Here is a 16,358-nt window from a genome sequence, read left to right on the forward strand (position 1 = left end):
CTGGTGAAACATTAGACAGAAGAGAAGACATTTTTTGTTATGGTCTTCCCATTGTCATAGCTCATACCCTCAAGAGTTCCATGCCTTCAAGGACCTGATTTCACTGTCTTCATCAAATTAATTAATTGGAAAAAAAAGCTTGAGAAGGGGAAGGGGGGAAATATTTATAATGTTTGGCAAGAAGGAAGATGAAACTGCTAACTGAGAAAAAAAAAATGCATGCTGTTTTATCTTTTTCCTGTTTGCAATGTTTTCTTCCCCTTCCTGTATAGTTTTGCCTTGGGGTAGAAAATTCTTAGCACATAAAATATTTTTCCCTCTCTCAGACATAACTTAAAAGCGTAGTAACTAGCAACATTAAGGAAGAGGGTTTTTTTTGTTTGTTTGTTTGTTTTTGGTGGGGGAAGTCTGAATTCCAGATGTGTGGCAACTAAAAGATAGGTGATTATTTGTAATTTGGTCAAAATGATCAGTCTGATTCTCCAAAGGTGAAACTGAATGGCAATGAATACTGAGTTCTGTTAAACAGAATGCCCTCACTCCCGATAAGGTAGATACCTACATCTGAATTACTGATACCTGTGAATATGTTACCTTGTGTGGCAAAAAGGACTTTGCAGATGTGATTAAATTAAGGATCTTGAAATTAGGAGATCATGTTGGATTATTTGGGTGGACTGAAAATAATCACAAGGTATTTACAAAAGGGAGGCAGAAGGGTCACAGTCAGAGAAGGAGATGTGACAGTGGACCAGAGGTCCGAATGATATAGCTGCAAGCCAAGAAATGCAGGCATTCTCAAGTCGCTGGAAAAGACAGGGAACAAATTCTGCCCGAGTCTGCAGATGGAGTGCAGCCCTTCCAACACCTTGATTTTAGTCCCCTAAGGTCCATTTCAGACTTCTGATCACCAGAACTGTAAGATAATAAATGTTATATTGTCTTAAGCCCCTGAGTTTATGGTAATTTATTACAGTAGCAATAGGAAGCTAATACACTTATGATGTTTACAGGGTTGTGTGTTGACTCCCATTATGGACAGTAATTTCACACAATAATTTTCAAGGAAAAATACTGTTTTCCAGACTTGAATACTAAGGCCATAAAGCTCTTCAACCTGGAGAAAGCCTCTAAAAGTTATCATGAATGGGAAATTTACAAGGATGGGTCAAAATAGATCAATATTCTGTTTTACTCTTTGGTACAAGTTTAGACAAATCTGTTTATCTTGGACATGTTCAGTGCCTTACTGTAAAATTTATCTGTGTACAGCAGAAGTGAGAGGAGAACCAATGAGCTGAGAGATAATTCGATCAATCTGCTTCCTCCGTCTTTGCTTCAGGGCTTCATACAGGAAATCTATTGCTGTGTCAAGTTCCAGAGAAAAGCTTCATTCGTCCAAGTTACTAATCAGGCTAAACCACATAGACGTGAAGGAAGGGTCTAGAAGGAAGGGAGTGCCCCGCTGTTGATGGAGTAAGAGGATCGTGTACTGAGAAGTTGACCAGAGAGGGTCTCACCATGCACACAGTTCCTTCTGTACCTGTGTGGAGGAAAAGTACTGAGTGAAGGGCAGAAAAGAGAAAACAGAAATGCTCTGCCCTTGGAGAACTGCTAACCTAGGGCTACTGTTGATTTTGGCTGTCTTCTTAGTGGCTGGTAAGTTTGAATTCTCTTTGGGAGAACAGTGAGAAACCTGGTCTCAGATCTTCCTGAGTTTATTTTTTGTCTTTCTTCTGGGGCAATGCAAATCAATTGCAATAATAGCTATAGGGGGTTGCTAAATACGGGTTACTCCCATATCTAGTTTACTTTATCATCCTTTTTTCCGGTGTCTTGCTTATTTTACTTTGTATCCTACTGCAATATACAGATCTCTATAATTTGTCTTACTGCCCACTTCCTTATTTCCTCCTGTTTTTTGAATAAGGCAGGATAAATCAAATACATGCTAGCAGCAATCAAAGGCACTTAGGTTCTCTTTATCTTATTCTCTGCCCCCACCCCCTTTTTTGAGACAGGATCTTGCTCTGTTGCCCAGGCAGGCGTGCAGTGGTGCAATCATGGCTCACTGCAGCCTGTAACTCCAGGGCTCAAGCAGTCCTCCCACTCAGCCTCTCGAGTGTCTAGAGCTACAGATATGTACCACTATGCTTGGCTAATTTTTAAAATTTTTGATAGAGATAGAGTCTTGCTATATTGTTCATGCTGGTCTTGAGCTCCTGGCTTCAAGCGATTCTCCCACCTCAGACTCCCAAAGCATTGGGATTACAGGTATGAGCCACTGCACCCAGCCTCTTCTCTCTTAAATTTTTTCTTAAAAAATAAGAACCCTAACTCATTTAGGTCCACATTGCCAGTAGCATAGATTAGGGCAGTTTATTGCTTTCTGTCACTTTCGATGATTAGGCACTTAAAAAATATAATATGCTTACAGTTACAGTGGTGTGTCTGTGATGTATGTCTGTATTTATCTTCAAGATGTGTGGGCTGTAAGAGACACTACGAGTTAGAGAACACACTCTTCAACATCTAGGTTCCTATAGAAGTTATAGAGAACTTGGGCCACTGTGGGGGTGTCCTGGTTTCACTGTAGAAGGTTAGGAGTTGGTGTGGGAGGGAGTTTTCAGGTTTCACTTTTAGTAGACGGAGCAGCTGCAAGGGAAGAGTGTAGTTGGTTTTAAATGTTATAATTTGATAATTGAAAGAAGAAAAGGTATTTTTCCTAATTTCTGAATGACTTCCAGCAAAAAATCTACTTTCCACATGTTAATCTTACTAGTGAGCACATGCAAAATAACTATACTCTATGTACCTTTCTATTGAGAATTTTCACATGCTTTTCCCCCTTTGATCTGCACAGCAACCCAGTGAATTAGACATGGAAGACACCTCTCCATTTTACAAAGGTAGAAACGGAGGCGTAGAGAGGTAAAATAATTTGCCCAAGGTTAGATATGACTAGTGTGCGGCAGAATCACAATCAGCAATGATATGCATCAGTAAGCAACACTAAACATTTGAGTGGGCAATTTTCCTCATTATTTAACCATTGTGCTTTTCACCGAAGAGCATCAGTGAAAAAAGTCAAGCCGATGCTTTTAGCCTTAACAGACTGTTCCTCACCTAAAAAAGTCGAGTGATCTGAACCTTTCAGTAGTTGAGATCTCGTTGTAGAAAGCTCTTATAGAAACTTGTGCAGGACCCAGCTTGGCTGGGGCAGCCAGATAGGCAAGGAGCTGTTTATGTCACATTGCACTGTTACTTCTGGGAAAAGGAAAAAAAAAATGATTAAAACAAAATTTATAATTTTCAATTTTAAAGGTTGAAAAGTTTAAATTTTAAAACTATTTCTGAACACAACTAGAAAAGACTACATATATCAGATCATGAAGTCTATGCTTACGTTATTGTAAAGTTATTAAATGTTTAAAATCAAGATGTAAAAAAAAATATTACTTTACATGTAGTGATTTGGTGTGATAGGTTTACCATGACATGATTTAGAATAATGAGAAGCATACCACTTGGGGAAATGACTTTATGTCTTTATTGCTAAAACTGCTATGTTATTAATATTGCCAAACAGAAAGAACTCGCTTTGTACAAGATAAATTCACAAAGGAACAAGGGAGCTAATTATTTAAATGTAAAACATAGTATTCATTTGGCTTTCCTATTTTTGTTTACTTATTTGCTTATAACTTCAAGCAGCTTGGTAGTTAGTAAACAAGATTTATCCAGAAAAAAACCTGAGGGGAAAAATAAAAACAACCTAAATTGTGCACATCAGAGCAATATTCCCAACCTTATACCTGGTCCCCTTCCCGGGCACTCCCCATACCCAGTGCCACTTCCTCCTTCTTTTAGCCCTATTGTCTTCTAGATTTTTTTGTATGTGTTCAAATTATATTTTGGTGTTCCAATTAAAATTATTCCATCTTTTATAAAAGCTACTGATTTTGTGATTATGAGTTACTAAAAAGGAACCCTCCACTTCTTTCCTTCTTTGGGCTAATTTTTATTCACTTATTGTTGTCTTCCACTAGAGGACAGACAGTAACAACAAGAGGAGATAAAAATTAAGACAGGGCTCTAAGGTAGCTTTGGCAGATGTGCAAACAATGGAAAAAGATTAAAAACAATTGTGCAAAAGAAGGGTTTTGTCCTTATTAATAATTTTAGTCCCATCTTCCTTTTCTAGTTTGCAGTATTTGAGAATTTACGTTATAATACTTTATAGGTGTGTTTTTCTCTAAATGTTCATGCTTAAGCAATTAATTAATTAAAAGTCCTTATTAATGTGTATGTGTGTGTGTGTATGTGTAGAATAGTGCCTAAAAGTTATTAGCAATCTAAATTAGAAAGACAAAAGTAAGATGAAACAATTGGTGAACATTTAAAATCAGTAAATCTTGAAATTGTATATGAAACTAGGACAAATCTAAAGCAGGGAGAAATTACAGTGGGTTGGAGTTGTGGAAGATTTTGTGGAGATGGGTCTTGAGCTAGGCTTTGAATGACAGGTTTGGATAAATGGGGAAATGCAGAAAAAGGAATCGGAAGGATGGGATGTGTAACATGTGCAAATGCAAGGTGCTTCAGAGAGAGAGAAAGAGCTGTAGCTTGCAGGAACAGAGATTGTGTGTTAAATGATAGTAGGAAATAAGGCTGGATTTTGGGGGTCCTTAATAGCTCAATAAAAGAACCTGGGTATTAGTCAGTAGACAATGAGGAGCCATCTGTTCTTTGGTGAACAGGAAAATTTATAATTGAGTAGGAGTTTTGGAGAATAATGTGGTAACAGTGTCCCATTGAGTGGCAGTGGCACTAGGTAAAATATTTATTTTGAAACATGAGTCAAGAGCTTCTACCCTGGGGTTCTCATTTGAAAAAAGTTATGTGATGCCACTGAGATATATATGTGACTGAGAAGGGAGTTACGTTGTGGAGGAAGATGTTAAGTTCAGTATAGGAAGGGAGGACAAGTAGGAGGAAAATTTCTGCAGATACTTGGAAATACAGTCAGCCCTCTGTATTGCATCCCTGGATTCAACCAACTTCTGTTGAAAATATAAAGGGAAAAAATAGATGATTTCATTAGTACTGTACATGTACAGATTTTGTTGTCATTTCCTAAATAATTCAGTATAATAGCTACTTGTGTATTATTTACATTGTATTAGGTATTATAAGCAATCAGAGATGAAAGTATATGAGAGATTGTGCACAGGTTATATGAAATACTACACTATTTTATATTAGGGATTTGAGCATCCTTGAATTTTGTTATCTCTGGGGGTCCTAGAACTAATCCCCTAAGGACACTGAGGGATGACTGTATAGAAAACTCCAGTGTTTGTGAATCATTCATGAAGTAGATGATCCATCCCACAAACAGAATAAACATAGGGACAAAAAAAAAAAATAGAATAAGCACTAGAGATATTTGGATTTGGGCTCTAAGAACCATACTTATCTCTTTCCAGTCTATAAAAGATAGGAAGACCTGAGAAGAGACAAGGGAGCCAAAGTGGAGTATCAGTTGAGTGCTTAACTTCATGTAGGAGGAGATACTCTTCTGAAATTGAAGATTAAGATGAGACATTACATATAGGGATGCTAGTAGGTTGAGGATGGCAATAAGGTAATGGGAACAAATGAGAGAGTTTACAGCAGATAAATTTCCTCCCAGTAAGGTCATGAATATTTCAGTTAATGGTGTTTAGTTAATAAAATGACCCAGTTGTTGTTTGATTTTATGTTGTGTCTGAAAAATTAACCTGTACATTGATTAAAATGTAGTAACCCTCAACACATTTTTGCATCTTCTCCCTTATTGTCACTCACATACATTTGTCAATTCCTGATTGGAATTTGGGAGGAGATCTGTGGTTATAAAATAGCTTTGGACTGTGTGATGCTAGTACCCCCTAAGAGTCAAATCAACAATCATTACTTTTTAAATAATAATAATAGTAACAAATCTCACTGATTTATGTAATTCATAGAATAGGCACAGTCACAATCAGCCCTTTTTTTCCCAGGAAGAAATGACATTGTTCATGCATTGACACTAAGCAACTTCAGAGTTTTTCTCGCTAGAATTTATATGCCTAGACCCCATTCTAAGACCAAAATCTGGTTTGTATTTAAGGAAAGCAATACCAAAGAGTTCTAGGATTAAAGCAGGGCTAAAAGTTTTTCCATTTCTTTTTTGAGATAGGGTCTCACTCTATCTGTCACCCAGGCTGGAGTGGAGTGGTGCAATCATGGCTTACTGCGGCCTTGACCTCCCAGTCTCAGGTGATCCTCCTGTTTCAGACTCCCAAGTAGCTGGGACTACAGATGTGCACCACCATGCCAGGCTAATTTTTTTTTTTTTTTTTTTTGTATTTTTTGTAGAGGCAGGGTTTTCTCATGTTGCCCAGGCTGGTCTTGAACTCCTGGATTCAAGTGATCCTCCTGCCTTGGCCTCCCAAAGTGTTGGAATTACAGACATGAGTCACTGTACCTGGCCAGTTTTTCCACTTTTGAATAAATAATTTTCTTTAAAAATCTCTGCTACGTTGACTTATTGATACTGTCGCAGGTTCTCTTAGAAATTAGACTCTGAGATAGAGTTTTGTGTACAGGATGCTTGTGAGCAGAGGGAGAAGCCTACCTGCAATCTCAACCAACTGACACCCTCACCTGACCCCACAGGGAGCTCAGGAGCTAGACTGGCCTTAGAGAGGCCCTGCATTGAATAAAAATGGCTGGTCCTTTATATTTCCATCTAAATCAGTCACTGGATATGGGCTCCCCTGGAAAGGGTCTGACTTTGGTCAAAGTAACTGAAGTCATCCCTGGAGAGGCTGAAAACTGAAGACTGTCTGTTGACAGTGATCCTAGTGGCAGGAACAAAAAGTCAAAGGCAATTGTTGGTGGCACATACTATGTCCACTCTAGTTGTCATTTCTAATACTCTTAATTCCTTCTTGAATTTCCAAGTTTCTACCTGGTATTATTTTCTTTCATCCTGAATAATTTCTGTTATTGTTGCTAGTAGTGTAGGTCTGCTAGTGAGGAGTTCTCTTAGTTCTTAGTTTTCTTTTTGTATATATTTTCCCCAATATCTTGTCTTTCTGTTCTTTTGATTGAATAATTTCTATTGCTATATATTCAAGTTCACTGACAATTACAATTTCCTTTCTCCTCTCCATTCTTCTGTAAATATTGTATTTTTCAATTTTAAGATTTCCATTTATTTGTTAAAAGTTTTTTTTTCTCTGCTAAGATTTTTCTGTGTTTTTATTCATTCATCGTGAATATATTTTTCTTTATGTCACTAAGCATAGCTGAATGTTGCTTTAAGACTCTTGTCTGAGTATTCGAGTGTCTGGGTCAGCTTGAAGTTGTTAGTGTCCCTTAATATATTTTCTCCTAAGAATGGGCCACATTTTCTTTGTTCTTTGTAATTAAATAGTTTTATTTGGGTTTTGAATGTTACACAGATTCTGTTATATTACTGTGTTGATATTTTACTTGGTTGGACTCAAACTGCAAACTCTACCCCTTGAACAGTATCTCAAATCTCAGTTCTTTTACAGGTAGCTAATTTGCTTTGACCGTGACCTGCAATGTGTGGTTTAGAGTCATCAGAGATATGCGTAGAGTGTATGCAGAATTTGGAACTCATTTACTCTGACTCTATCACTTTTCAGAGAGTAAGATTGCTCTAAAATCTGCCTGCTGGTTCTTCAGAGAACTGTGGGTTTTCTATTAGTTTTAGCTGCCTACTGTGGTATCATCTGCAGCCCTGTCTGGGGCTAACATCAGTAAAAATGGGGAAATAATGGGAACCTACACCCACAACTCTGAGTCCTTATTTCCTTCTTCCAAGCATTGACACCGTTCACAAATTTTTCTGCTTCCTCCACTTTCCAGTAACCTCGGGTAGTTGTTTTTATATTTTGTCCACAATTTATAGTTCTTACCTGTGGAAACTCACTGGCCCATAAAGAAGTGAAATTTTCTTCAAATATACATATTTTAAAATATTATTGTATTTTTACAACAATATTATTGTATTTTTACAACTAATATTGACTTAATGGTTATATTGTTTTGGATGTTAAGATTGAATATGTTATTATTGCCTTTTTGCTTTCTAAATTTTATCCATGCATTGGATGTTTTGGTACATTTCACTTTTCTCAATAAAATTTCATTCTTCTTTTCCACAATTTCTAGTAAAATTTCTAGATACGAATTTAGATACCAATAGATACCAATTTCTAATACGAATATAACTCTGTGTTGGTTCTAAAGATCAGTTATGTAATTCTAACCACTAGCTGTTTCATCTTTAGAAATTGCTTAACTTCTTTTGACAGTAATTTCCTCATTTGTGAAATGAAGGAAATGTATGACACTATTAAGAAGTATAAAGCCTTCAGAAAGGAAGTACTTTAGAAACCTTCTAATTAAAAATCTTTCATTTTATACATGGGACAAATAAAGCCCAAGCGTGTATGTGGGATTGCTAATCATATCACACAGCTTTCTGGGGTATGAGCTGAGTTTTGAACACCTTCATAGTACAAAAATTAGAGGGCAAAGGGATGGGGCAAGTGTGTGGGAGGAAATCTATGACTTTTAGATGTGATACATTTGAAATGACAGCAAGTATTCAAGTGGGGATCAATTTTAGCTAAATGTTTGAGATTTTTGCTTAGGAAAAATAAGTCAAAGCTAAAATGTGGGCGGGTTATTCTGTCAACCAGTAATTTAGAGTGTCTGTCATGTATCAGTCACTGTGCTTCATGCTGTGGACATTTGATCAAGACAGACACAGGTCCTGCTCTCATGGAGTTTAAATCTGCTGGGAAAGATAGATATTAAATCAATTACTGCAAATAAATAATGTGCAAGTGCGTAAGGATAAATGTAGGGTGACATAGAAATGTGTAATCGGTGAGTCTAATCTGGTTTGAGGATCAAGTTAGGCTTCTCCAAGGAAGTAATGTTTAAGATGAAGATGAAGAGAAACAGCGAGGTAAGAAGAGTTGAGGGATGAACATTCCAGGCAGGTCAAACAGGCTTACTGAAGGACAGAGGGAGCTAAACTGACTGGAGTGGTGAAAACAAGAGGAAATCACCTGTGTAGAGATCTAGTTGAAGTTCAAGGGATTGAGGAGCAAGAGGAGAGAAAGTGTAAAGAGAAAAAGCAGCTGAGACTTTGGTGAATACTGACATTAGGATGCCCAAGGAGAAAGATAGCTTGCAGAAAAGATATGGGAGGAGGCAGTGAAGATAAGGAAGGAGACAGAGAAGGGAATGCATGGGTGTAAGTGGGAAGGCTAGGAAAGGGGTTTTAGAAGGAGAGGAAAGTGGTTAATTGTATTAAAATCCACCAACAACTTAGGAACACCAGCACTGAAAAGAGGCCAAAAGCTTGACTATAAAAGGGCTGGTGACCTTGAAAATTGCAGTTTGAGTAGATAGATGTGGGAGCAGCGAGATTGCTGGTATTGAGGAGGGAGTGGGTGGGAAGGAAATTGAGGCTGTGGGCACAGACCACTCATTCTAGAAGTTAGGCAGTGAAGAAAGGAGAAGGGATCCTAGCTAGAAGAGGAAGTAGCATCTAATAAAGTTTTTTTTTTTTTTTTTTTTTTTCTACCAACATAGGGGAAACCTGAGTGTATTTAAAGGGTATTATTTGAGAAATTTCAATGATTTGGAAGAAATATTTTTCCAACCAGTATGTGTTTATGTAGTTTTAGTTTAGTAATTTCTTTTCTTTTTCTCTGCCATTTTGTTACTTTACCATGAATGCTACCTTTTCCTAAAAGGTTTATCTACTACATAATATGAGAATATCTGCTTATATGATTCATTTTGTGGTGCTGATAATTTCTTGAAAGAAAATGTCCAAATAGTAAATGTTTACAGGTCCCCAATAATAAAATCTAGCTATTTTAATTCTTCACAAAATTATCCTACTTATCTTTAATTGGCTCTTCCCTAGTTGTTCCCCAGGGATGGTTCTAAACCAGTAATTTTAAGGTAGTTGCCAGACAGAATTCCCTCTAGAGCCTAAGATTGCCTATAGAGCTTAAGCCTGCATAATCAGACTTTTCTAGTATATAGGGATCTAGACTTTCACAAGTCTTTTCAGGGTGTTCTGATGGGTGCCAGGGTTCAGAACACTGCTCTGAGTCTTTTCTAGTTTCCTCATCACCCCAACTATCCTCATGTCCTTTGCAGACAGCTGCTCACCTCCTGATTTACCATTGTCCAGTGTGGACTTCTTTAATGTCCACAGATGGTAAGGTTTCTGAGAGCAGGGACCTTGCCTCATTCAAGCTGCCATTTCCTAAGCTCTGCCGAGCTACTTGCCACTAAGTAGGTACTAACAAGTGTTTGTTAACCCGCTTCCTCAAAATGTTTCTTGTGTCTGTAATAATTCTTAACCTTTCTGTTCCCCTCTTAGAGATGAAATATCAATCTTTTCAAAAGCAAACCTGCTTTTTGTCTCATTCCTTCTAGTACCTCTGGGATCCCGCTTGACCAGTTAGCTTCCTCATTCTTGTAACTTCTGGCTCTCCCTCTTTCTGTCTATGAATGTGCTGTGTTCCCCTCTATTATTAAATCCTTTTTTTTTCTATTGAGACAGAGTCTCACTCTGTCACCAGGCTGGAGTGCAGTGGTGCGATCTTGGCTCGCTGCAACCTCTGCCTCCTGGGTTCAAGCAATTCTCCTGCCTTAGCCTCCCGAGTAGCTGGGACTACAGACACGTACCACTATGCCTGGCTAATTTTTGTATTTTTAGTAGAGACGGGGTTTCACCATGTTGGCTGGGATGGTCTTCATCTGTTGACCTCGTGATCCGCCTGCCTTGGCCTCCCAGAGTGCTGGGATTACAGGCGTGAGCCACCACACCTGGCCTGTTAAATATCTTCTTGATCCGTCATAGTTCCTGATGTTGCTCCATCTCTCTCTGTCTTTCAAGTTTAACATGAAAGGATGAAACCAGTGTCATTTCTCCCATTCTTTCAAGGTCAGCATTCTTGAAAGACTAAGTCTACATTTGTTGACTCCATTAACTCTGATCAGCCCCTTTCAATCTGGTTTCCACTTGTACTTCTTTTTTTTTTTTTTTCCTTGTTATACTTGATGTTCTAGGGTACATGTGCACAATGTGCAGGTTTGTTACATATGTATACATGTGCCATGTTGGTGTGCTGCACCCATTAACTCATCATTTACATTAGGCATATCTCCTAATGCTATCCCTCCCCCCTCCCCCCACCCCATAACAGACCCTGGTGTGTGACATTCCCCTTCCTGTGTCCAAGTGTTCTTATTGTGCAATTCCTACCTATGAGTGAGAACATGTGGTGTTTGGTTTTCTGTTCTTGCGATAGTTTGCTGAGAATGATGGTTTCCAGCTACATCCATGTCCCTACAAAGGACATGAACTCATCCTTTTTTATGGCTGCATAGTATTCCATGCACAGAATGTATATGTGCCACATTTTCTTAATCCAGTCTGTCATTGATGGACATTTGGGTTGGTTCCAAGTCTTTGCTATTGTGAATAGTGTTGCAATAAACATACCTGTGTATGTGTCTTTATAGCAGCATGATTTATAATCCTTTGGGTATATACCCAGTGATGAGATGGCTGGGTCAAATGCTATTTCTAGTTCTAGATCCTTGAGGAATTGCCACACTGTCTTCCACAATGGTTGAACTAGTTTGGAGTCCCACCAACAGTGTAAAAGCATTCCTATTTCTCCACATCCTCTCCCGCACCTGTTGTTCCTGACTTTTTAACGATCGCCATTCTAAATGGTGTGAGATGGTATCTCATTGTGGTTTTGATTTGCATTTCTCTGATGGCTAGTGATGATGAGCATTTTTTCACGTGTCTGTTGTACTTCTTTGTTAAACTTACTCTCTTTCAGATCTTAAGGTCACTGATGACCTTTTTGTTACCAAATGATAAAGCTTCTTAATTCTTAGGTTAAGACTGTTCTGCATATGTTTTATTCTTGATTGTTCCTGTCTTGAAACCTCTTCTTTACTTGGTTTATTAGTCCGTTTTCACACTGCTGATAAAGACATACCTGAGACTGGGCAATTTACAAAAAAAAGAGGTTTAATGGACTTATAATTCTATGTGGCTGGGAAGGCCTCATAATAGTGGTGGAAGGTGAAAGGCACATCTCACATGGCTGCAGACAAGAGAATAGAGCTTGTGCAGGGAAACTCCCATTTTTAAAACCATCAGATCTCATGAGACTGATTCACTATCACAAGAACAGCATGGGAAAGACCTGCCACCATGATTCAAATACCTCCCACTGGGTCCCTCCCACAACATGTGGGAATTTAAGATGAGATTTGGGTGGGGACACAGCCAAACCATATCATTCTGCCCCTGGACCCTCCCAAATTTCATGTCCTCACATTTCAAAATCAATCATCCCTTCCCAACAGTTCCCCAAAGTCTTAACTCATTTCAGCATTAACTCAAAAGTCCACAGTTTAGTCTCATCAGAGACAAGGCAAGTCTCTTCCACCTATGAGCCTGTAAAATCAAAAGCAGGTTAGTTACTTCCTAGATACCATGGGGGTACAGGCATTGTGTAAATACAGTCATTCCAAATGGGAGAAATTGGTCAAAACAAAGGGGCTACAGGCACCATGCAAGTCCAAAATTCAGCAAGGCAGTCAAATCTTAAAGCTCCAAAATGATCTCCTTTGATTCCATGTCTCTCATCCAGGTCATGCTGATGCAAGAGGTGGGTCCCCATGGTCTTGGGCAGCTCTGTCCCTGTGGCTTTTCAGGGTACAGTCACCCTCCCAGCTGCTTTCATGAGCTGGTGTTGAGTGTCTGTGGCCTTTCCAGGGGCAGAGTGAAAGCTGTCAATGGATCTACCATTATGGGGTCTAGAGTGCAGTGGCCCTCTTCTCACAGCTCCACTAGGCAGTGCCTCAGTAGGGTCTCTGTGTGGGGGCTCCAACCCCACATTTCCCTTCCATACTGCCCTAGCAGAGGTTCTCCATGAGAGTCCTGCCACTGCAGCAAACTTCTGCCTGGACGTCCAGGCATTACCATACATCCCCTGAAATCTAGGTGGAGGTTCCCAAACCCCAATTCTTGACTTCCATGCACTGGCAGGCTCAACACCACATGAAAGCTGCTACAGCTTGAGGCTTGCACCATCTGAAGCCATGGCCTGAGCTGTATGTTGGCCCCTTTCAGCTGTGGCTGGAGCAGTTGGAACACAAGGGGCCAAGTCTCTAGGCTGCACACAGCATGGGGATCCTGGACCTGGCCACAGAACCATTTTTTTCTCCTTACCCTCCAGGCCTGTGATGGGAGGGGCTGCTGTGAAGACCTCTGACATGCCCAGGAGACATTTTCCACCTTGTCTTGGGGATTAACATTCAGCTCCTTGTTACCTATACAAATTTCTGCAGCTGGCTTGAATTTCTCCTCAGAAAATGGGATTTTTTTTTTCTATGACACTGTCAGGCTGCAAATTTTCTGAACTTTTGTGCTCTGCTTCACTTATAAAACTGAATGCCTTTAACAGCACCCAAGTCACATCTTGAATACGTTGCTGCTTAGAAGTTTCTTCTACCAGATACCCTAAATCATCTCTCTCAAGTTTAAAGTTCCACAAATCTCTAGGGCAGGGGAAAAATACTGCCAGCATCTTTGCTAAAACATAACAAGAGTTACCTTTGCTCCAGGTCCCAGCAAGGTCCTCATCCCCATCTGAGACCACCTCAGCCTGGATTTCATTGTCCATATCATTATCAGCATTTTGGCCAAAGCCATTCAACAAATCTCTAGGGTGTTCCTAACTTTCCCACATTTTCCTATCTTCTTCTGAGCCCTCCAAACTCTTCCAACCTCTACCTGCTACTCAGTTCCAAAGTCGGTTTGCCATTTTGGGGTATCTTTTCAGCAGTGCCCCACTTTTCTGGTACCAATTCGCTGTATTAGTCTGTTATCACACTGCTGATAAAGACATACCTGAGACCAGGCAATTTACAAAAGAAAGAGTTTTAATGGACTTACAGTTCTATGTGACTGGGAAGGCCTCACAATAATGGTGGAAGGTGAAAGGCACATCTTACATGGCAGCAGGCAAGAGAAGAGAGCTTGTGCAGGGAAACTCCTGTCTTTAAAACCATCAGATCTTGTGAGACTTATTCACTATCATGAGAACAGCATGGGAAAGACCTGCCCCCATGATTCAAATACTTCCTACTAGGTCCCTCCCACAACACATGGGAATTCAAGATGAGATTTGGGTGGGGACACAGCCAAACCATATCACTCGGCTTTATGGCACTGCATTTACATCCTACTTTTCTTCATTGTTTTTGTTCAGTGCAATGCCTCCAAGAGACCTCTAATTATAAATGTTTGCAAGGCTCTAGTTTTGGCCTTTTCTCTAACATCAGAGACTGCTGTTTGGCAGCCCATGGGTTTGCAGACACTTTTAGCTGAGTGTGCAATTTTTTTAAAAAAAACTAGCTGCCAATTAATAATAAAATTTGGAGATTTTACCTATAATCCCTGACCTAGTGTCTGGGGTGGCAATAAGGATTAAGTCCAATGATGCAGGTAAAGTACTTAGCACTGCATCTTCATTTATAAACATTCAAAAATGACAATTTAATGATATTTTGTGGTTTTCAAAGCTCTTATATATTATTTGATAACATTTAATTAGGCCCCTACAGATAAACTTTTTGGTTGTTTTCAGTTTTTTTAAACTACAATTTCAAAACTGTTTTCAGAGTTTTTGGAAAACAATGCTAGAATTAGTATCCTAGTACATATCTTTGCATATGTTAATATGCATATGTATTCAACGTCTACATATCCATTGAACATGTTGTCCTTTATGATCAGTGATATACATTTGTACAACATCTGCCTTAGGTTAGGGAATATGTTTGTCTTCATTAACTAGTTTTGGAGTTTGTGACAGTAATTGCCTCAAAAAAATACTCCCAAAACCAAAAATGATAGTACATGTTTTGCTGAAGGGAAAATGAGAGGATATAATTCATTTAGTTATCTAAAAAGATCCAAGAAAGAAGCAAGAAAGGAAGAAGTAAAAGTCATATTTTCAAGCCATTAGAAATTGTTTAATGCTTAATCCATGCATAATTCGTAGTGGTTCATCTCTACATTCGTTATAATAACTTTGAAGATTTATTGAAGTTTGAAAGAAACTTTGAAACTTCAAGACTTGTTTAAGTTTGAAAGAAAATAGACTTCAAGGGTTAAAAGCTTGACTCACCAAATGTAGAGTGAAATAATTTTATTTGGTTTCCTCAAGCAAAATGCCATGGTATTTTTAGATTTCAATGTATATTAATTTTGTGTTCTAATTTTTGAAGTACTGTCAGTAGAACACAGAAACTTTTAGTATGAATTTCCTGGAAAATTAATGTTTGCCATTGTAACAGTATGAAATACAACATGGTTTTCAAATGAAAACATTCTCCCTCACATGTCTCACAGCATATTATCTTAATTGTTCTTCCTTCCAACAAGTACTGTAGTAAATTCATTAAAATTTAAATAACAGTAAAGTTTATAATAAGCAATTAGAATGAATTTTACTTAGCTCAGTACCAGCATAGAGACCCCAAGTCCTATAAAGAAATGTCCATAGAAATGTCAAAATAAACCATTATACACTATTCTCTTTTGCAGCTAATATAGTTTCCTGATAAAGTCATAACCACATTAGTTATTCCACAGTTTTGCCCCAAGTTGAGTTTCAGTTTGAAGTTCATTTATCAGACTCCTAACTTACCTGTTTGTATTCCTCCAGAAGACCTGCAACTGAAGGAAAGGGCAGAACATCTTTTTTATTTTCCATCTCCATACATTAGAAATAGTACATGAGTATTAGCAACAATGTTAACCATTTAAGTATGGCATAATACTCGCTCTCTTTTGATTAGTAATAGTTACCGAATTAGGGGTTTTTAACAGGAACGGTGATGTTTCAGAAATGTCTATCTCTAAGTTTTTTTAGAGAGTAGGGCATGCAGAGCACAGCATTTTACATTAAATAAAAACTGCTTAACATGACAAGAAAATCATGTGCTGTTTCTGAGAGCCCTTTTTTTTTTTCACTGGAGGAAACCTCCATGAAGTGTGGGTTTGCAGCGTCATGCCTGTTTCTATGTGTGGGTGTATATGCTTGCTCAGGCATAGGACGATGATGATTTGGGAAAGGAAACTTCTGGTGCTCAAAGTGAGTAAGAGGTTTCGCTAGTAGTAAAATCACGAAAGCATTCTTCCTTCTACTGATGATTTTGACTTA

General features: G+C 38.6%; 1 protein-coding gene across 4 annotated transcripts in view; it reads left to right on the forward strand.

Annotated features, from left to right (window-relative positions):
- The first annotated feature begins 1,326 nt into the window (after positions 1 to 1,326).
- Positions 1,327 to 16,358, forward strand: part of CD200R1 (CD200 receptor 1) — a 35,865-nt gene continuing 20,833 nt past the window's right edge. For 3 of the 4 annotated variants that reach the window (XM_050778838.1, XM_050778839.1, XM_050778841.1), the window contains exon 1: positions 1,327 to 1,659. In XM_050778838.1, the coding sequence (XP_050634795.1) occupies positions 1,593 to 1,659 (67 nt within the window). In that variant the 5' untranslated portion in view covers positions 1,327 to 1,592. The other variant, XM_050778840.1, reaches the window with a different exon arrangement.

This window comes from Macaca thibetana, chromosome 2 (genome assembly GCF_024542745.1).
Source record: "Macaca thibetana thibetana isolate TM-01 chromosome 2, ASM2454274v1, whole genome shotgun sequence".
NCBI lineage: Eukaryota > Metazoa > Chordata > Mammalia > Primates > Cercopithecidae > Macaca > Macaca thibetana.